The sequence below is a fragment of the Gavialis gangeticus genome, unplaced genomic scaffold, assembly GCF_001723915.1.
Source record: "Gavialis gangeticus isolate Ggan-Ray unplaced genomic scaffold, GavGan_comp1, whole genome shotgun sequence".
Taxonomy (NCBI): domain Eukaryota; kingdom Metazoa; phylum Chordata; order Crocodylia; family Gavialidae; genus Gavialis; species Gavialis gangeticus.
In genome coordinates this window covers 29,548,045-29,569,947 of record NW_017729034.1, presented here as the reverse complement: position 1 = coordinate 29,569,947, position 21,903 = coordinate 29,548,045, and the positions used below count along the sequence as shown (strand labels likewise).

The window sequence follows — 21,903 nt, the reverse complement described above, 5'->3', positions numbered from 1 at the left end:
TCTTTATCTAGGGTCCTGACTGCATCCTCCTCATGGTTTATTGTAGCATAGCTGATCATAAAGCACAAGCCCAGAGCTCAGTGCAGACAAATCCCAGGAGCTAGCTAAAACCCTCAAAAGGAATCTATTACTGTTCATAATCCTGAGAACAAATACAGGCCTCTCTTTCTCATTTAAATGAATGATAATGAAAAGCAATCAGCAGCAGGCTTGTGTTCTCAATTATGGTGCTGTGGTGGAAAGTTACTGCTCTGAGTGCCAAGAGACAGGGAGTGGGGGAAATGATCGTATTGGTGATGGAGGAAGAGAAATAATATCAAGCTGCAGTGAGCTGTAATTTATAGGAATGTAATTTGTCTCTGTGCCACGATAAAATGTATTTACTCTTCCATTGTCTCTAATGATGCTTTGTACAGCAACATATGTGTAATAAACACAATTACAGGCTCTTGACTATCTCCTGAACCTATCTACTTTAGTCTCTGTCCCAATGTCTCCTTAATGGATGGATTCACACCCAAACTCTCAGAGGCCACAGGTCCATCTGTTTGGAAAATGCTACCACCATGCTGCTGCCACTCCCAAGCCTCTCTTTCTTTATCAGCCTTGATGCTATGTAGGATTTCAAAGCACTTTGCAGGCATTCATGAGTTAACCCTGAGGGATGAGTAGAAGGTATAAGTAGAGAGTATAAGAAACATAACTTTCCTCTACGGCAGTAGTTCTCAATCTTTTGAGACTCAAGAAACCCCTTGATAGACTTGAGACCCCTCTCAGAAAACACCAGCTCCTAGTTTTCACTCATTTTTAACTACAGAAAAATAACATTGCAAAGAACTCAGAAAGATCGTGACATATCAGAATGGTGTTAAGACTATGGATTCCTATTTGAAATCTCCGGGTTTGTCTTGTGAACCACGTGTGCACACCTAACAGTACTAAAATTATGTGGCACCCTGAAGCACCTTTGGAAGGATCTCAAGGCAGACACCTTGGGTGAGAATCAGTGCTCGAGGCAATGCAATCAAAACTACTCCACTGTGTGTGTCATGGGTCTATACTGGCAACAGCTAGGAATGATTCCCTTTTAGTTCAATGCTGGGTTTTTTTGGAGCAGGAGGATCAAACTTCCCTTCTTTGCTGTTGCTGTGACTTTTGAAGGGGTTATTTTGTGCAGGAAAGAAAGGCAACACAGCAGCATGTTTAAGCTGTAGCATTCCCTCCAGCCCAAAACACCACGTGAAAATGAATTGCTTATGTCCTAGTGCAGAGACAGCCTTAGGGGTGAGTGATGTGGGTGACTGCCCAGGGCACCATGGTCAGGGGGGCTTCATGCACACACACGCACAATCTGGGGGGCATGGGCAGCAGGGTGCAAGGTCTTCCTGTCCCTCTGGGTACATCCCAGCTTGAGGGGAAGGGCCAGGCCTGTGGGGATGCAGAGCCAGACTCAGACCACCAAGGAGCTGCCACAGTGTTGTGGTGTGGCTGGTGCTCTGTAGGTGCCTGTCCTGTTGCATCACCTAACTCCCCAGGCATCCCCAGGAGATCCCCTCCACTGGGGAGCCCAGCAGGCATGGCTGCTGGGGAAATGCACCTCACTACCATGTGCAGCTCCAGGACAAGGAGGGGAATACTTACATGAGTCCAGGACCTGCATCAAGGGGCAGGGGCAGGCATCCCACAGAAGGGCTAAGATAACCCCATACTGGTGGCAGGTGGGGAAGGGAAGAAGTGCTGTTTTCCATAAGACCAGCTCTGCTAGTGTAGAAAATGTTTCTGGCTCTTGCCATGGATTAAAAATTTCACATGAGAATTGGTCAGGGGGAATGGGAAAAGCCTGGCAGTGATCAGGTCTACAAGTCTTGTGATAGTTCACGTTCTCCCAGGGCCAAAATGAGCAAATAGGAAATGGAGGTACTTATGCTTGGATACACAGTGAGAGAACAAGGTAGGGTGGGGTGTGTGTGGGTGTCTGTCTTCATGTGTCTATATAGAGGAAGTGATGATATAGCTTAATTCAGACCAAGTCCATTCCAAGTGCAAGCTGACTTCGGTAGACTTTTAATGAAGCTACGCTCTGTGAATCTGGCTCATTTCATATGAACCATAATTAGGGGAAGGAGCTGAATATAGTTGAATACAGAGGCCTAAATGACACGAGACATCTGTCATTGACACTAAATACAAGGGCAAAACATTGCAATTCTCTTTCCTGCAAAACACCTATGGCATTTAATGCCAGCAACGTTCTTTCCTGTGTGTGAACAACAGGACTGGGTTCAAGGTTCTTTTTTAAAGGAAAAAAAACCCTCCACTGTGTAATTTTCAACTAAAAATATTTTCTGCTATGTTCAAAGGGAAAGGCCCCATCCAACATGCAGTCAAAACAAGAAAGGGAGGCAGCATTAGTTAGTGCTTAAAACACAGAGGAGCTAAGATTCTTGGGTTCTAATTCCAGATCTGCTGCTGATTCACTGTACATCCTTGGTTCATTCAGTTTTTTGTTTCCCTCTGCCTCAACTTTTTCATGGGCAGGGGATAATCAGGACAGATTGGGGCAGACCAGGGAGGGGGGTCTCTGATGCCAGGTTTGCTCATACATGGTGCATCTACAAGTTGATCCACTGTACAATGGCTCCCTGCTGCCCCCCTCTCCAACCCTAGGTCCACATCAAGGTCACATCAAAGTCATTATGCCCATTTATGTAGATCAAACCAGCTTGGCTGTAACATGAACTAGATTAGTCTGTAAGCAGATTCTCCCTGTCTGTCACCAGATGGGCCCCATGCTTGGTTGCACTCAGTACTGTCGTTTGGTTTATTAGTGCGTCAGTCTCTGCTGGGGACCCCCTGCCTCCAGAGGCAGAAGGAGAGCAAGAGGGGAGGATGGTGCCTGTGACTCTCAGCTGGGCACTTGTTTATGTATAGTCCAGTAGCATGGAAAATAAATAGCATCTTGGAGCGAGTGAGTCTTTACACACCTGTGTCCCCCATGCACTACTCTCTTCAGTGAAAGAGGTGGGGACAGCCTGTCTTGCAGCTCTGCCTCTCAGCTGGTGTCAAGTGAGGCAGTGTACGGACTTGCACTCTCAGTGTCTGGATACTTCACAAGATCTGGCTGATTATATATGAAGTCTTCCTCTAAACATAAAAGGAAGAAAGCCAGGGCCTGCAGGTCACTCAGAAGGCCTACTCAGACTTAACCTCTGATTTCAATGTCATGGCGATCTGAAAAGACTTTACCCTGCTCTCTGGAGTGGGCTTCTCTCTGTTGCCAGGTGCTTGTTTTGGCAGGCTGTAATGCTGGCTGACCTTGCCATGCCCTATGTGTTACCGGTCCCATTCACATGATGTTGTTTGCCCAGCTGAATGCGGGGGAAGCAGAGGGGCAGAGGCCCAGACTAGGGTCTCAAGAGTGCATTGCTGGTATTCTAAGCATGCCAAGAAAAATTATTTCTACCTAGAGAAGCCCACAGCTGCCTTATATCCTCAATATTATGGTAATTTAGACATGGCTAAGATCCTATTCCTTAAACCCAGCCTGATACAATGAACATTACATATGATATTTTATAACATCCATCCATCCATGTATAAAGAGCCCAATTGCCATAGCGTCTCTTGTGCTTTTACGTTATGGCAGTGTGGTAGTGATGTACAGTCCTAGAAAAAGCTTGTCTATATCCCTCCCAACTATATAGTTGGTCCAATAAAAAATATCACCCACGGAACATCTTGCCTCTCTCATACTGCTTCAGGAACTACCACCCCCTCACTGCATCCCCTGCCCTAAAATCTATGTGGACAATGCGGGTGACGGACACCAGGCTAAACATTCAGGCAGACAGATCTAGACTGTGATGCTCCAACTTCAGCAATCAGGAGGAACTTGTGTCTTACCCTGTTTAAGGTCCCCTTGGAAGCCTATGCTTAACTTCCAGGCAGGAAGGATGTGACATAGTCACCCTTCCTGCCTGTCAAGGATGCGACACAGTCATTGATCTAACCCTTATAACATAGGCCATAAAATGGACATAAAGATTATTCCTGCCTTTTGTGATCATTCTCCAACCAACTGATGGCAATACAATCTAGATGAGAGTGCAGCATGCAGGAGTAACAGCCCCTCCCCGAGTAAAAGTATTAATTCCCTGACTTCCTATAGTTGCTGCCTAGATATGACAGTAACAAGTAGGCAGGATAGATTAATCAAATTTACCGTGTTTTAAAGGAAAAGATTCCCTCTGTGACATACTTATATGTTCAGAGTTGCAAAATGTCTGAATGCAGAAATCTGATCATGATGCAGAATGAAAAAAGTCTGCTTTCAACATACCAAGGGAGAGAATGGGGAAAACACTATAGGGCCAGCATCAACCCAAACCACTAAGCCTGTGTTACTCAGACACTCCCATGGATCATCTCCTCAGAAATAACACAGCTGCCTTTATTTCTATCAGCAGATTTCCAGATATGCACACTGGTACAATGGTAGCAGTCCAGTGAAAGATTCATCCATAGCCTCTCCATGGCAGGTTAGAGTCATACAGAGCTGACACCCACGCCCAGACACTAGTCCCACCTCTTGCTGTTTCTCCTTTCAGAGTCAACTCATACCACAGCCACACATTCCAACATAGCCTGGCTTGAGGAGAAACCTCACCCTGCTTCTAGCGCCTGTGATGGCATCCACCGGGTGATAATGCACAATACACAATAATGCAGGTGATCCCTAACCACAAGATTAGAAGACTTAGGGGTAGGTGAATCCCAGATGTGAGCAGAAGCTCTCCAAAGGAATCTATCATGAGGACAAGAATGTTTTCTCTTCTCATTTAAATGGGTGATAGGAGAAAGTGAGCAGCACCCAGCTTGTATTCCCAGCTACTGCCACAGGATAAAGGTGAGTGTTGGGGACAAACCAGAAATCATTCCAAACCAGACTTTGCAGGGGCACTTACAGTGAATGTTGGTAGGGGGGAAGGAAGTGGACCACCTGCCAGAAAGAAGGTTTGGGTGTTAACAGCATTCCTTATGTAAAAGCCTAGGACAGAAGGCGGTCCTAGGTTTTTATCCTAGGTTTGCATTAGAGATGGGTGAAATCAGAGGTGCCTTTCCCTCCTTCCACTTGTCCTAAAACCAAACAGCATCCTAGAACCCTGTCCTAGTGTGCCAGAAGCCTAGTGCCCTGCCCTAGAGCCAAACTGCATGGAGAGTTTTGAAAGGCTTATCCCTTCTCTCTCACCTTCATTTTTCATACATGTTGCATTTTTGTGTCAGCTGGTCCCAGAGGTGCTGGATACTGCACCTGGGATGAGATGCTGGGTCTGGCACAACAGGAAATGGGAAGTACTAGAAATGTGACAAGCAGCAGATGGTGCTGAGGGAGATTTTCTCAGGAGCCTAACAGACTCAAGATGCTGTGATAATGAGCCCAAGTATGCTCTGACCCTAATGTGGCTTGCCCATCACTTGCTCATTCTTTGTCTATTCCATGACATGTTCGGCTGCCTCCAAGAGAATTTGCTGTGGCATAGATCAGCCCAGAGCCCTCTCTCCTCCCCAGCTTCCTTCTTTGCTTTGATAACTCTTTCATCTCTGCCACTGGAGACAGCCAGGTCCCTCACTCACTTCATGTGCTCGGCTCCCAGTGTGAGAGCACTGCACTCAGCTCACTCTGCCTCATACAAAACAGAAGTCTGCTTCACAGAGATACAGTGAGGTTCAAAAGAGCACGGCGCCTGTGGAAATGAGAAGCTTGGATGCTTCCCCTCCTGGATTGTTTCCGCTGAGCCTTCAGTCATAAAATCAGAGAGTAAAACACCTGCTGGAGCCCCAAAGAATAGGCAGAAACAGAACTGAGCCTACATCTGAGACCAGGGTAAAACTGCCTTATATTTTATTAGGAAGGTTTTGCCCATTCATATGTATGCCTGTCAGGCTTCTCCATCTCCCTCCCCTTGATACATCCTGTGTGTCACCAATTTGTATGGAGCTCCTGACACATGCACTTCTTTTGCATAGATCCACCTTACTTACAGGTAAGTAGTTCCCTGTACTGTACGTGACTCAGGCAGGCAATCAGCAGATGCACAATGTGCACATTGCTTGGGCTCCCTGTCCACCAGAGTCTCTGCTCCCAGCTGAAGAGGCCACAGGTTTGTGGCAGCTGCAATGTTTCAGTGCAGTGCACTGGCAGCAAGACCACAGCGGGGAGGAGGAGGAGTGAGAGGGGACACTTTCTTCTTTTTCCAAGGGAACTGAAGATGATGCTTGAAGCCAGGGATTTGATCCCCAGCTCCATTCCTGCCCATATTAGACAATCAGAAGAGAGCCTTGAAGGATGGGGAGGAGAGTGCCATGGCCTTATGGTTTTCTGCACAGAGTTGAAAACTTTTTCCAGTTTCCAAATCAGACCATTCTCACCATGTGTCTGGCTGTGACTAGATGCAGTTACTCCAAGAGACTGGCTGTTCCAGTGGGACTCCCAACCTGTTTCTGCAGGCTTAAGAAAGTTGGGCACTGCAGCATCTCAGTGGTGATTTCAAAGACCTTTTGCCAGACATTACTGAAGCTAAAGTGGCAAATGACTTTCATCAGTAGGGTCAGGTATTAAGGACAGGATATTTTAGGAGAGCCACGGCTCTCAGGGCCTCTGGAAGATGGCACGTGAAGAGGCAGGATAACAGTGTGTGTACCTTACCCGGTAAAAGGCAGTATTCTGCCCTGACACGCACAGACTGGTGTGTCACTGAGCTGTATCCTGAATGACTGACCTCAGAGCAGATGCAATTATCATTGAAATACCTAGATCACTGAGCACTGAGGAAGCAGTTAAAGCTCTACTGAGAGACTAAGAAGAGGGCTTAGAAACACTGAAGAGGAGTGTGACAGTTAAGGCCAGAGCTTCCATTTTCTCTGAAGGGCCTGTCAAGTTTTGAATTCAGACATTTCTGTGAATACTTGACACTACAGCTCGTGCCCCATGGGCTAACCAGGTTGCACTTACTCTTTACAGCTACTCACCCCTGAGCAAAGCTTTTGTAAACCTTAAGCTAGTTCTGAGCTTGGAGAAAGAGCTACCTCTCTTCCGAGGAGATAGGGGTGACTGGGATCAATTGCTTCTCACAGGGAAAGCTTTCCTGGCAGCTGGGTGGGCAGCAGCAAATAGTATCTGTAGCTAGCCAGGGGAGTTTGTAAAATGTCAGCTTGCACCCACTGAAGATTTGTCTCCTGCTGGTTTTCCGGCAAACAAACAGTGGTAGAAGAACTGACTGAGAATTGTGAATAAATATGGGAGACTACTGAAGGTGGCAAATGCTCAGTGTGTGTGTGAATGTGAGAGAGAAAGAGAGAGAGCACATACACTGGGAATCTGATTTTGAAAGAGATACGTTCAGTGATGGACAGGAAAACAGGAGAGGGCAGGGTCAGTGCTGTTGGACTTACACAGTAAGAGTGTGTGTAGGTGGGGACTGAAGGCATTTTATTCATGGGATGCTTATGGCATGAAGCCAGCAGCAAGTGAATCATCTTACCTGCCTTCCATGCACAGTTTATTCTTTAGACTGCAAGTTCTTTGGGATGGGGGACAGTTTTGTCCGATGTTGGTGAAGTGCCTGGCATGCTGTTAGTGGTTTGGGTAAATAAATAACAATGAATAGAATTAAGCTGATCTAATCAGGGAATAGATATGTACTATTTGTTGAGCTCAAACAAGAGTAGCTGAAACAAATTCTTTGGCCTGTGATATACAAGAGGTTGGACTAGATGATCTATTGGTTCCTTCAGGCCTTAGAAATCTATGAGTCTATGGCTTTGCTCCAAAGCTCATTGAAGTCCATGGAAAAAATGCATATTGACTTCAGTGGGTGCTAGGTCAGAACCTCTGTGTTCAATCTATAGAGTGTGAATAACAATGTACACATTTGTAGTTATCTTGTCAGGTATTTAAAACTCTGCTCCTTGTCATATTTTTTTGGAAGTTGTTCAAACAACAAGGAGATACAGCAGAGCATACTGAGGTATGCTACAGTGCTGAATATTATTGGCCAACAGCAAGAAACCTAGATGCTGATATATGTTTGCACAAAACAGTCTCCAAATAAATTCCAAACAACAAACAAACCAGTAGGCACAACAGGCTGCTGATGATTTGTGAAGAGACAAACAAGGGTTAAATAAATTGAATAAATTGTTCATTACAAATTGTTCGCTCAGCTCCGCACACAACTTATTTTCAAGAGCCTAGAGGGATGTGAATCACACTCATTAGGAGAAATAAACCTCCCCTAGATCAGCTTGGTGACGTAATCCTATATGACGTAGCGTTGTTCTCCTGGAAACAACTCAAGATGCTTTATAAACAGCGCATTATGTATTAAGATCCCTTCACCCACTACTAAAATGCAGCTACCTCCGGGGTGGGAGAGTGACAGTTATCTAACAGCATTCAGCAACACTGAGCAACAGGAAGGGAGGAATACGTGGGTCAGCAGAATGTGTTTACGCATGCACTGGAGTCTGAGCTGGAGCTAGGAGGATAGCATGATGAAAGCAGTAGTTATCCCTGTTAGTCAGATGTCAGGCAGAAGGCAGGGTAGATTTGCACTTTATAGACTAACTAAACCAGAGATGTATAATGTGAGCTTTCATAAGCACAGAGCTTACTTCTCTGCTTACAAAAGCCCATGCTATATATCTCTCATTTAGTTAGTCTACATGGGTGCCTGTAGTACACATGCTGGGATGCTTCTTCAATGCATTGCAATTACAGTAATTACAGTGCATCAGAGCTGACTCAATTAATTGAGTCTGCTGGAGCATGCTAATTAGTGTGCTCTAGCAGCCTCCGTGTCTCGTGTATTCAGTGTCCCCATGATGCAAAATAGCAGTGGGGATGCTTTAACTAAAACTAGTTCCACATTCCACAAGCTTTAGTTAAAGCACCCTCACCGCCATTTTGAAGCGGGGGATGCTGAATACATGAGATACTGTAGGCACTTTAATTAGAGAGGCTCTGAGAGCTGCTCTAATTACAGCACTCCCTCCCACAGAGCACATGCAAATCTACCCCACCTTCTGCCTAGCATGAAAGTGCTGATTGATGGGTGGCCACTTTGTCTGAAAGATCAACAATGCCAGCAGCACAACTGTCTATGTACTTAGCTACTTCAACAGCACCCATCACTGTAGTAAGCACTGCCTACTACCAGGGAGCATCTACACATGCAACTAGGGCGGAGCAATAAACTCTGGTGCTTCTTGCATTGGAGTTTATTGCTTCTGGGCACACCATTTGAATGTATGCCCAGGACCACAGCATGTTGAGCTAGGACACAGCAGACCCAGCTGGCAGGGAACCTGGGGGGTCAGCCTGCCAGCCTTGGGCTGCTCCACCGGCCTTAATGTGCTGTGGAGTTTATTAGTTTACACCAGCCTAAAAGGGCCACATGTAAATAAGACATTTACTGTGGAGCTAATTAGTCTACTCTGAGTAAATGTCTCATATAGATGCACCCACACACTGGGGCAGATCCTATTCCTCCTATTAGGCATCTAAGTGGCACTAGGGAGTCTAAATACAATCCTCTTCCACTCTGCTCAAGGTGCTGTAGACCTGTTAATACAAAAGGGGTGTAGGTGGGAGGGGGGGGAGGTTCCCTTCCTCACCACTTTGTGTGACTTAGTCTTAAGACTAAGCTGAAGGTGTATTGATGCATCACTAGTGTTGCTTCCTTAAGTAACTCATCCCATCTTCCTTGGAGGTATCCCATCTGCTGGTAAGAAGGCCAGACTTTTCTTAACTTGTGGAATCAAAGATCCCAGCCAGAGGTGGATTGGAGCAATAACTCTTTTAATTTGTCTGTGAGTTTGACAGAGGTTGACAGATCCAAGAAAATAAGCCTGTTCTCTGAATTTTAGCCATCAGCGGGCATGTCTACACGTCACCCTATGGTGATGCAGCAATGTGCTACATTGCCATACAGCACACTATGGAGATGTAGCAATCATGCAGGTCTACACGTGATCACTAGCTACGTCACCATAGTGGCATACAATAGCTGGGAACTGGGACCGTGCTGCTATGGTGATGTAGCTGCAAAATCTAAGCGTGTACCACCTGTATAGCACAGCACAGACAGTTAGTGCGCTGTGTTTTAGTACTTCCAAAAGGAAGTACTAAAGCACGGTGCAGTAACATCATCGCTGTATGGCAATGTGTAGATGCACCCAGCAAGTCAAGGGCTGTGCGATTCCTACACCAGCAGGGAGGCTCAAGGGGACAAAGTATAAGCAAGATTCTTCTCTTTGCTTCTGATTTCTTCACTGTTAAATGGGTTTAATGGTCCTGAACCCCCTCCTGAGGGTAGAAGGTGAATTCATTCATGCTGGTAAAGTGAAACAAAGATTCTCTGGTAGAAGACACTACAGGAGAAAGAGATGATCACTTTTTTTCCAGTAGAAGGAACCATCTAAAACAGGACATTGATGGCCTCTAAGGACAGCCATACTGCACTGTAAAAAGCTGATCCCCAAATATAATCGTTGTCTCTTGGCTTCTCAGCACCTCCTGGGGCCAGAGGACCAGGGGGATGCCAATTCTGAGATGGTGAAGAAAGCAATAGCCAAATAAATCAAGAGGAATGGGAAGAATCTCAGGGAAGCTCCCCTCCACCCTGCTCTCTGCTCAGCTGAGAGATATTCAACATCACCCCGCTCTGTTAGTCACTGAATATTTTATACCCTGACTACAAATGCTCCATTTGTATTCTGTTTCTCTCTTTCGTCATATCTATTATAAACGAGCGGTGTCTGGGAACTCTCCCAGGGAAGATTTGCCTGGATGGCTATGGATATTTTATAGTCAAATTGTGAGAGTAAACCAGCTTTCAAGATGTGGAGAGGGGGAAAATAGGTAATAAAAGGGTTATTAAAAAAATAAACAAATGTCAAATTTTACACAGCTTCTTCTCATAGTGACAAGGAGCTGAATGGCATGGCTTCGGAGGTGGAGCTGCCACAAGTGTCTGGGGCCCAGACACGTGCTGGCTCTGGTATGCTTATTGCTTACACTCTGCTGATACTGGGAATAGGGCATATACTGGCACAATGCCTGCTATGATTCTGCTTATGTTGGGTCTGGTTCAGCTATGCTGGAACCTGGTTAGGCCAAATTATACTGACATTGGTTTGTGTGCACTCATTAGCGTAGGTGAGGAATAGATGTCTAGGGAGGACAGATATGCAAATGGATCAGGTTTTTAGAGATTAAGCCATGCTCAGTCAGATTGTCAGAGCAAGGAGACCAATGACTGAATGGACCTCTCTTCTGTCTACCAGCCTCAGAATCAGTCACAGTGGTAGGCAGTGGGTGAGAGGACTTCAGCCTCAATGGTCATCAAGTTTGATATCACTCAGCACCACCACTGCTGTGGGGCTTGATCTTGCCAGCTTCCTGAAAGCAAGAAAGAGCAAGAAGTACTGTACTGGAAATAAAGATTTACCCATGACACCTTCAATAAGGGATAGAATGGGTTCTTAGTTTGAGAGATCATCTACTGCAGGCTGGAGAGCTGCCTAAAGCAGGGATCCTTCAGGGAAGAATCAGTTCCAAGAAATGGAGTAGTTACCAGTGAAGATTTTGACAAGTGATCAGATACTTGAGGGACAGTAAGCATGGGGCCCAGTAACAGAATCACAGAATCATAGAAAGTTAGGGTTGGAAGAGACCTCAGGAGGTTATCTAGTTCAACCCCTGCTCAAAGCAGAGCAGTATATGAAAGCCAGTATACCTCAGGTGAGCAGCAGAGAAACAGATGCAGTAGCACAGAGCTTTATGAAAGTCCTCATTCCAAAACTAGATGAGAAATAGGTGGTGTCAAGGTTGCTCAGCATCCTGATTTACTAGGGGCAACATGATTTTATCCTGTTGCCCTGGTACATTATCCTGAAGCCTGAACAAGCAGAGCCTATATTTTTTGCCCTAGAGGAAAAAACCCAAATTAGAAAGAGAATGTAAGTGACTGGATTTAGGTTTCTGGATGGATGCATTGTGGGTTCACAAAATGTAGACCATAGATAGCTCCAATAGGCAGGAAGAAAAGAACTCACTGTCTCTCTCTCTCATCTCTGACTCTATCTAGTCTGATATTTAAATAATTCATTCACTCTCAGCTGAGCAGCACCCACCCTGGGAAATCATCACATGACATTAACATTAAACAATTCAGCCACCTCGCACAAATTTAACAACCCCTTTGTGCAATGAGAGGGGAACAGGGACCAGGAGGATAATATTAAGTCTAAATGGAGAAAAAAAATATGAGAGAAAAGCTGAAAGATTCCTGAAGCTGAGGTATGGAAAATGGGACCTATGGGGTCTTCATGAGTCTCCAGAGGAACAGAACCTTTCCTGCTGAACACCTAGTGGCTGGAACCAATGCACAAAAGGGTTAAAATGCAGATAATCAAAACTCTCTTCTACTGTATCCTGTTCATTTCCTATCTAAACAGAACCCACATGACCATTAAATATGGGTGCTGCAAGGTTCTTATGTGAAAAAGGTCAAGTTTTGAAGAGGAACATCATCATCTTCCCTGCAGAAAAGCAATTCCATGTAAGGTGCAATGCATCATGCCCAAATGAAGCAATCATAGGGGACCTCTCCTTTTTTTCCCCTCCTTCTCCTGCTACCATTGGCATGGCTTCCTCTACATGAGAAGGATGTAGGATGACAGCCTTTTCGTAAGTGTCTGAGGAGGAGCTAGGGGAGAATGTACAGAAGGACTGACTGGCCTGGCCCTATGAGGTGATTGTGGATGACCTAATCTGAAAAAGCCAGAAGAACCCATACACAAAGTCATGCAAGCTGCACAGCCATAACCAAGAGCAGGACCTTATATCGGTAGAGCACTTGGATTAATCTAGCAAGCAAAGAAAAACCTAGTGCCAAGTGGAACAGATTTGGGTATAAGATCATGATAACCTTCCACTGACAGCATCAAGGCAACACAGAGCTACCCACTTATACAGCAAGTGCCAGCATACTACAATTCCTTTGAACTGTCAGGACATTGAGAGCATAGGGCTATGTGTCCTCATGTCAAACATAGGGAAGGAAACCTTTTAGGTGACCAATCTTCACCTCCTCATGACTGAGAAACCATTCACACTCAGTCAGTAACTCTGCATGGTGGGATAGTTCCAGGTCTTGGACCTCAACCCTTTTTTCCCCACCACACACAGGAGAGGTGCAGATGACTGGTCACTGAAGCACGTTCCATCCCAGTGATATGGATGGGTGATGAGGTAGAGAGCTGTTAATTAACCCCATTTACCAAAGAGCAGGCACCCTCCTGCCTGGGCCCTGATTTTTCAGTCAGGCTCCAGTCCAGCAGGTGATTAATAACGTGGAGTGCTGTGGGAAGACTGCATCTATTATTCAAATTAATGAAATTATAATCAAGAGGTGACGAATTAGCAATTGCTCCTTGACTGGATATGGAAACTCATTACTGTGCTGGGAGTTTTGGGGATGCTTGCTAAGCACGCAGGTTCTGGCTCAGCAGTCAGGGGAACAGGGCAGAGGGAGATGGCACCTCAGAATGGTTCTGCTTTATGGCATGGCCACCTCCCTGCACATCTCCCTGTCAGCCTGATGCAACTATCTTCCCAGCCTCAAACCACAGCAGCCACCATAGAGCCTTTTCTCCCACAGTTCCCTCCACCACCCCAATGTCTTCAGCATCCCTCCACACCCACAGTCCCTTCTGTGAGACAATCACACAGCACATCTCACCATTTCCAGGAAAGAGAAAGGGAAGAGAACGGAGGGGGTAGGAATTGCAGAGGCATTTTGATAGGGAAAGGTGTGATACTGTAGTATGGTGATGGAGGTTGTGAGAATACAAGACCCTGTGTTGGTGTCAGGGAGAGTGCAGAGGATAAGGGGGTGAAGCATTCCTACAAGACATACAGTAGGTGAAGGGCTACTAGAGCATTATAGGGAATTTCTGCCCTTCTCAGAGGGGGCTGAAAATGGGGCTTTGCGACTCTGGCTCAGGAATGGAGAAGGATTACTAGATGATAACAGAGGACTGTGGTACTTGAACCAATGTGGTTTGAACATACACTCACCAATGTGCTTCCCGTACATGTGGTAGTAGAAGGAGACACAGTAGTATTTGGCGGTAATGTTGTACAGAGGGCTGATCAGCCGGGCCTTGTCTCCTTCCACTCGGGGCCGAGAGGCTTCAATGAACATGTAATAACCTGCAGAACAAGAGGGAAAGGTGAGGAAAGGCAATGTGCTATGTCTCCTGCCCTGCAGGTCAAAGAGGTTGCTGGCAGCTTAGAACCTATATGGCAGGTGGGCTTTGAAATAAAAATGCATTGCTCTTCTCCCCCTGCACGGGCCTCTTGTGTTCTGAAACCAGCTGGCCATGCTTTTGACCTGATGTGCCCATTGTAACTATCTAGAGTTTTTCACCTGCCTCACACTACCAGGGACTGAGGGAAGTGAAAATGAGCCATTTAATTTCAGTGTCCCAAGCGGAGAGAGAGAAACTCTAATAATCTGTGAGATCTTTAAATAACAATGCTGAGGAGGTTCATAGCAACAGGATCAAGAACAGCTTTACAACACAGCTGTTTATTTTGCTAGGGTCCTTTTCCTGAAGGAGCAACTGCTATGAGAAACATTTGCAGGAAAAGCAATTTACTTGGCTGGTTAATGGGGGTTTCCTCATTTGTTCTTGATTCACATATCTGTTCTCAGATAAAAATTTATTCTCCCTCACAGAGGGAGGGAGGAACTGTGGTCGTGCTATATCAACACTGCAGAACATGTCCCTTGCTTTGCTTGACGACTCATTCTGTATCCCTATGCCACCCCAGAGAGCTGGCAAAGAGAGGGAACCTTTGGGCAAGGGCCATTCCAAAGCCGGCAGATACATGCTTCCCTTCAGCATTCATCTTATAAACCTCAGCCCTCAAGGTCTCACACAAACTCCTTCCAAGTGACTCTTAACCCAGGAGAGATGTGATGCCCTTACCAGGTTCTTTCTCAGGAAAATATCTGGCTGAAACCAAGTTGGGCCCTTCTAAGCACTAGAGAAGTTTTCCTACTTGCTTCTTTTGTGACTTCAAAACAAGCATCAAATGGGACAAGGGCATTTGGCAGCAGGCAATTAGCTGGTAACAAGGACTAATGCTCTGACTATTCCTTTAAACAAAGTCGTGGGCGTTCTAATTGTGTATTTAATGCCAATCAGTAACATGCAAATTAATTGCATGCTCCCTGCACCCCATATAGAGCAGAAGCGTGTGCCTGGAAAACAGAACAACACTCAGCCTTCAGGGTCGTGTGGTGCTGAGGGGCTACAGAGAACCTGAAGAGGCCCTGGCACAATAGAGTGCAACTGTTCTCTGCCTCCACTGCGCACTTGGAGGGCAGATGGGCAACAGAAACAAGAGCAGTCTACGTACCCTCTTTAGTGCCACTGATGTCTGTGGGTGGGCCAGTGTTGACAGTGCGCTTCGGGTTCTGCGTCTGGGCATTCTGACGAGTCCAATCAAAGTTGTCCATCCTGTCTTGCATGAAGCCACAGATCTTTTCATCCTCAAAGTGGCAGGTGTTATCTGTGGGTGGGAACAGTAGCTGATTTTGATCAGCCAAACCTGCCTGGAGAGAGTGATTGCCTACAAGGGGAAATGAAGATCCTGCAGGCTGTTCTGAGGAAGCAGGACTATAGGAGCGTAAAATTAACAAAAGAAGCATTTATGTTAACCAGACCAGAAAGGATTCCCAACAGCAAGAGCTACCTGACTGTGGAATCATCTCCTCAGAGAAAAGATTGAATGACCCTTCACAAGGGATATTTTCAACTAGGGTGGACCAAGCATGTGAAAGTACTCCGCAGAGAAGAACTTGAGGCCAGATGTAGAAAACATCTGCTAGGATAGCTATAGTAGAAAATCCAACTTGTGTAAATCCAGTTTATACTAGCAAAAAAGACGTCTATTGCCATATTAACTTTGGTATACGTTAATTAACATTGTTAGTAGAAACTAGTTCCTCAAGCAAAATACATTATGCCAGCCAGAGGTATAGCAGAGCAGGTCTGTGCCTGGGCCAGCCACCAATATATGGGTGCAATGCCACCTCCTCCTGCACTGATTATAGTAGCACTGACAGCCACCACTACAGCCCCCACAAAGGCAACATCTGAAGCTGTTGCCCTACCTGGTCACCCCCTCTCAGTTGCACTGCTGCTACTAGCAAAATAACTTTTATGCAGGTAGAACTGTATCTATACTAGGGCTTCTGCTGTTATAGGAATGTTGTGAAGGGGTCAATGGGCAGCAGAAGACTCCAGGGCAGACCTGGCATGACACTGATTCCCAGACTGGACCCAACATGATAAAGCTTCTCCATTTCTAACTTCTATCATAAAGGACCAATCCCAGAGTTATAAGATTGTGGCCCACCCTTAGATGCCCATACAGGGGTTCTGTTAAGTCAATGGAAACTAGACACATAGGAGAGAAAAAAGAGCAGAAACAGGAAAGATTCCAGGGGTTGGCCATGAAAAATGCTTAGAGGTCTGAAGAGAGAGGTGAAATCAGGGGTGAAACCAGAAGAGATTGGAACGTCTCAATTTAGAGGAAGCAAATAGGAGGCGACATGAGTGAGGTACAGAAAGTAGTGAAAGGTGAAAAGAAGGATCTTCTCCTAGCCCTCTGTCATGTGAAAATAAGGCACACAATGAAATTGGAAGGTAACTGGTTTAAAAACCATAAAGAAGAAACAGGTTGTGGGGAGACAGTGACCCTCCTGCTCTGGCACCTTAGCTGAGTGTTAAGTTACCTGGTGTTAGGAAGAAATACCTTTCACCACAGACAGCTTAGCACTCAGCTCAATTTGTATGAGGGCTCACACCCACAAATAGCACCTGGCCCTGGGCACAGCTGGAGAGGGTTCTGACATGCTGCATCAGCTCCTGTCTTCTCAAAATCTTACAGCTTCAACAAGTGAGATTCCCAATGCAGTTTGCTAGCTTGACAGAGGGCAAGGGACATCCCGGTTCTAGTGGCTCAGTCAGCACACGTGGAGACTTTTCTGGAGTAGGGCATTTGGAGGCTCTAGGTGGCTTCCCTCTTCCTCTATCTACTCTGGTCTCTTCTCGATGGCTCATTGTGCAAGTGAGAACAGAGAACTTGACCCATTCTGAAACCCACCGATACCTAGAAAAGGTCCTCAATGCCACTCGTTATGTATGAGCTGTCTGAAGGGTCCATTCACACTGACCAAGGCAGCTGGCCTTGCTGAGAAAGCTCTGCAGGGCCGTGTAGCTCAGCAGGAAGCAACAACTCCTGTGAACTGAATGCAGCCATACGGGGCTGTGCTGGCCACTTAACCGCTGATTAACCCTGGCTAAGTGCTTTCCGTTCAGTCCATTCATTTTTAATTAGCATCCTAATCCAAATTACTCACTGCCTTGTAGTGCCGAGCAAAAGGGGCTGCTCAGCATCTGAAGCTGGTGGAAGAGAAGAGAGAAGTGGGGGGATTGGACATGCAGGTGCCTGGGTGATCTTCAGCATGAGGATCACATAGTCTCTACAGTTAGTTTTGTGTCTGCCTCAGAGGCAGAGAGAGCAGGGAGACAGCAACTACTCCATGTCCTTTCCAGGGGCTTAGGTGAATGAGGTGGCTGAGCTCCAGGCCTACCAATGCCACTTGATGGACTGAGACCTTCAGATCACACAGGGAATGCTGGTCCCTACCAGCTCTCCAATGTGGTGAGTTTGATTCAACACACCCCAGCTTTTCCTTCACTAGGCTCAGCTCCTGTACCAGTGCAATGAACCTTGCCAGAGTGAAGCCCACCCCAAGGTACCTTAGCTGTAGCTCACAGGAGGTGGGACATGGCTAGCTGAATGCCAGCTGTGCTCATCATATGTCTTTATCCCAAATGCAACTCCAGCTCAGAATGACTGCACAGAGATGGGGGGCCTGGTACTTTGGAAAGGAGGGAAATGAACAGTGTATGAGCTCTGGGGATGTACTGAAATGTTTGGGGATGTCTACCTATGCCTTGCAGCTGTCTAGGCAAAGAGTTCCCACTCTCCCAGGTGGCATGCACTGCAACTGAACCTTTGTCAATAGCCATGCCAAGACACATCTCTTAGGATGGGGATGCTGGCACGCATCGGGATATGGAGGGAATTGTGCAGCTGGTGCCCTGGGTGCCATTCCTTGAATGGGCATGGCACTTCAGTCTCCAGGGAAACAGGCTACCCCTTTCAATAGCACAAAAATCTACATAACTGACACATGGGAAAGAAAAAGAGAACTCAAGATAGAAATAAGCAGCCTCACGAAGAGGCTGTGTGGCATCTATTTGGGCTGGTTTAAGAAGAGAGTAACCTGTACCTCTGCAGGTGGTCAGACTGTAGGGGGGCCTTTCGGCTGCACTTCTATCTATCCAGAACATGGAGGATACAGCTGCCTGAGTGACCATGAAAGGTGGTAGGGGATTGTCATGAAGAAAGTCTTTGGCATGGGTTTGTGAGATGAAACCCCTCAGAGAAAGGAACACAAAACCTGAGCAGGCAGGAGGCAGAGACCCCTTACTACTATACTGGGAGGAATCTGATCTATCACAAGACATGGATCACTGTCACAAAACAGAACTACTATCCTATAATTCCTTTAACACACACATCCCTGGACTGAAACTGCTTCTCTTGCTGAAATGAAGCCATTTCTAGGGTGCAGTGTAGCTCCCCTAAGAACATCTTAACCAGGAGGTGAAGAAGAATCCCAGAACCAATAAAGGCTAAACCTGATAATCCCTATAGGAATGTGTATGGGTGTTCTGCTGAGCATCTTGTGTGGGGATCTGAACTCTCTGACAAGCTCTAGTTATTCCTATCTGAGGAGCCCAAAGCACCCTCTAATTTTTAACAACACATTCTCAGTTCCTCTGGGATGCACAAAATCATCTCTCCCATTTTACAGATGGGAATGTCAAGATGCAGAAGCAGCAAGGGACTCATACAAGGTCACAGCCAGCCAGGGACACAGCTAGAAACAGAACCCCTATGCCCTAACTCCTAGTCCTCTCCTTTAAAATGACAGACCATGCTTTCACTCCTCCAGAGCCAAGCTGCAAGACCAAGCCAGATTTGCAGAGGTGAATACATCTCCTCTGTGTTTTTGATAGACACCTGTAGACAGGGCTGTAGCTGAGACATGTTCTGTTTGGCTTAGGATGCAAACAGAACTCTATCCCTTAGTAAGGTCAAAAGGTTATGAGCACATCTCACTGTAAGAAACCTGGCAGATCCACCTGGAAATAAACCTTCTCAATGACTCTGCATCCCTGGGGCTGTAGCAGTGATCTAACTGCTGCCCCCAACAGTGTGACGTATGCCTGGTCTCAGAGTTGGTCCATCTGGCTAAGATTCTGGTACAGCCCTTGAGAAGCAAGAAAACTCTCCTATTTAAAAACAAAACCTTTGGTTTAAATACTGAACATGTAAATTGTTCACTGGATTGTTAGAAATGAGGTTGGGCTGGAGGGGGAGCCGGTTCCTCAAAAGCAATTCCTCCTTCACCCAACTGATTTCCTCTATGTGCTATCTGCAGTGGCTGCAGCTAAAGGTGTCAAAGTATTTGTTTGTCTCCTCACACGGAAAAGATCTTCTGCTGTGGCTATTAGCATTTTTTGGCTTTTTCCCCTCCTAGGTGAATGGAAGAGAGGTTTTCATTTCAGCCCCAGGGAAGCCATCCCAAGCTTTGATATTCAGGTTGTAGGAGCACAAATGAAGAAGCAGCCAAGTACTGATGCTCGAGATATTACATACCTAAGTGTACCTGAACTGTGTTCACTGTCACTGTAGCGCAATGCTGCAGTAGAAGATTAGGGCACAGGACACCATGATTCCAGCCCCAGGTGGGTGTGTGACTGGCTAGGTGCGTGACAAGCCATTTTCCCATCTCCAAAATGAGGTTAGTGTTCCTTAATCACGCTTGCAAAGTGTTTTGGAATCACTGCATAAAGAGTGCTCTTCAAGAGCATTAAATATTATTTCTGTGAGTGCCTTCCATCTAGGATCTCAACATACTTTATCAACATTAATTAACTGAACTTCATAACACCCCTGTGAGATAAGTAATTATTATCCCTGTATTACAGATGGGGAAATTAAAGCAGACAGTGTTATACAGCCTGATTTGCCCTCATTACACAATAAGCCACTGGCAGAGCCGGAAGCAGAAACAAAGATTCAAAATATTTACTCAGTTCCTCCGGCCATTGTATCCATCTAGAGCAGTGATTCTCAACCAGGGTGTTGTGATACCCTGGGATGCCTTGGGATCCTTTCAATGGTGCTGTAGCTGTCAGGTGTGCAAGCACTGTTGGGTGTGCAAGCATGATGCATAAGATAACCCCAGAGATTCCAAACAGGAAGCCATGGTGTTAAAACCATTCTGACCTGCTGTGGTCTTTCTGAGTTCTTTGTAACGGGAGAATTGCTCTAGTATTTTTCTGCAGTCAAAAATCAAGTAAAAACTAGAAGCTACCAGCAGTTCCTTGAGTCTGAAAAGGCTGAGAACCACTGCTCTAGACCAAAAATACTCCTTTTCCATGGCTGAGCATAGGACTTAGAAATCCTGAGTTTCTAGGTGTAAACAGATGTCACCAAATGAAGAGGATCAGCTGTGTCCTGGAACAGCTGATTCACTTCATTGGGCAAAACACATGTCATCCACTGTGCCACCTGTTGATCCTGTGGGACAATGGGCAATGTGTTCCCTGCTTGCACAGATATGCTCTGGGGAATCTCCAGGGTGCATCTCTGTAAACAGGGAAAACGAGTTCCCTGCTTACAAAGACTTCCTGGAGATTCCCTCTGGTGCATCTGTAAAAGACAAAACCTGGACAGGAGCTTCCAGGGCTTGAGAGACCCTTTCCTGCATGGGACCCTCTGGGGTGCACAGGGTTGGGCCCCTCAAGGCACGGGGGTACCTGCCTGGGGCAACTGGAGGGTGCAGGCCATCTGCACTCTCACGCCATAAACCTAACAGACATCTGCCACAATAAAGCGGTGGAAACTACTACCACCTTTGTTGCACCCACATAATTGCGGAACAAAAAATGGTATAAAGGTCTCTTTGCTTTCCCTTTGTGCCACCATAAAAACCGTTATGCCAGCACAAAGGTGACATCTATTTATTCCCTCAGTCTTCCACTCTTCCATTAAGTCATTTCTCATTCCCATGCACTGACCTTAGGCAAGGAAATTCAGCTTTCTCTGGATCATCTGAGACTGGCAGAATTGGAAGCACTGGATGTCTAGCAAAGGAGCAGATGAATTCATAGGCCTATTGTGGTATGACAAGTCCCATGCATTGATCATTCCCTGTCAGATCTCTTTAGCACTATGTTCAGTTACTGAACCCAGAGAAAGAGTGCTGTTCCTACTCAGGATGGGAATGGCAGGCTGGCAGAAAATATAATGAAAATGTCTCGTATTTCTGTCTCGATCTTCAAGGTTGCTAGAATGAACATCTAAAGAATCATTCCACATGCCACTTCTGGGGTGGAAGAGAACAGCTGTTTAACAGCACACAGGAACACAGTGCAAGATTTCAGGTGAAGAAGTGAAGACTGTATTTGACTGACATGGCAGACAGAATGTAAGCAAGCAGACTGGAACTCAGAGTGGATTTTTGGCATGGAGACCCTGATTAACTTCCTTGCTCTTGCAATAAGAACTAAAAGAGATCTTTCATGACCACAAGAGGTCAGGTTCAAATGAAATAACAAAGGAATCAGGTGAAATAATACTAGCCTCAGATCGATTTTTACTGGTTAAGGTCAGTCCCA

At 46.0% G+C, this 21,903-nt stretch overlaps 1 protein-coding gene across 4 annotated transcripts in view; it reads right to left on the bottom strand.

The window, feature by feature from the left end:
- Window positions 1-21,903, bottom strand: part of MDGA1 (MAM domain containing glycosylphosphatidylinositol anchor 1) — a 383,343-nt gene that overhangs the window by 149,015 nt on the left and 212,425 nt on the right. For 2 of the 4 annotated variants that reach the window (XM_019527003.1, XM_019527001.1), the window contains exons 14-15: window positions 15,494-15,706; window positions 14,144-14,278 (exon numbers count right to left, since the gene is read on the bottom strand). In XM_019527003.1, coding sequence (XP_019382548.1) covers window positions 14,144-14,278; window positions 15,494-15,706 — 348 coding nt within the window. The remainder of the gene's footprint in view (window positions 1-14,143; window positions 14,279-15,493; window positions 15,707-21,903) is intronic. The other 2 variants (XM_019527004.1, XM_019527005.1) reach the window with 1 other exon arrangement.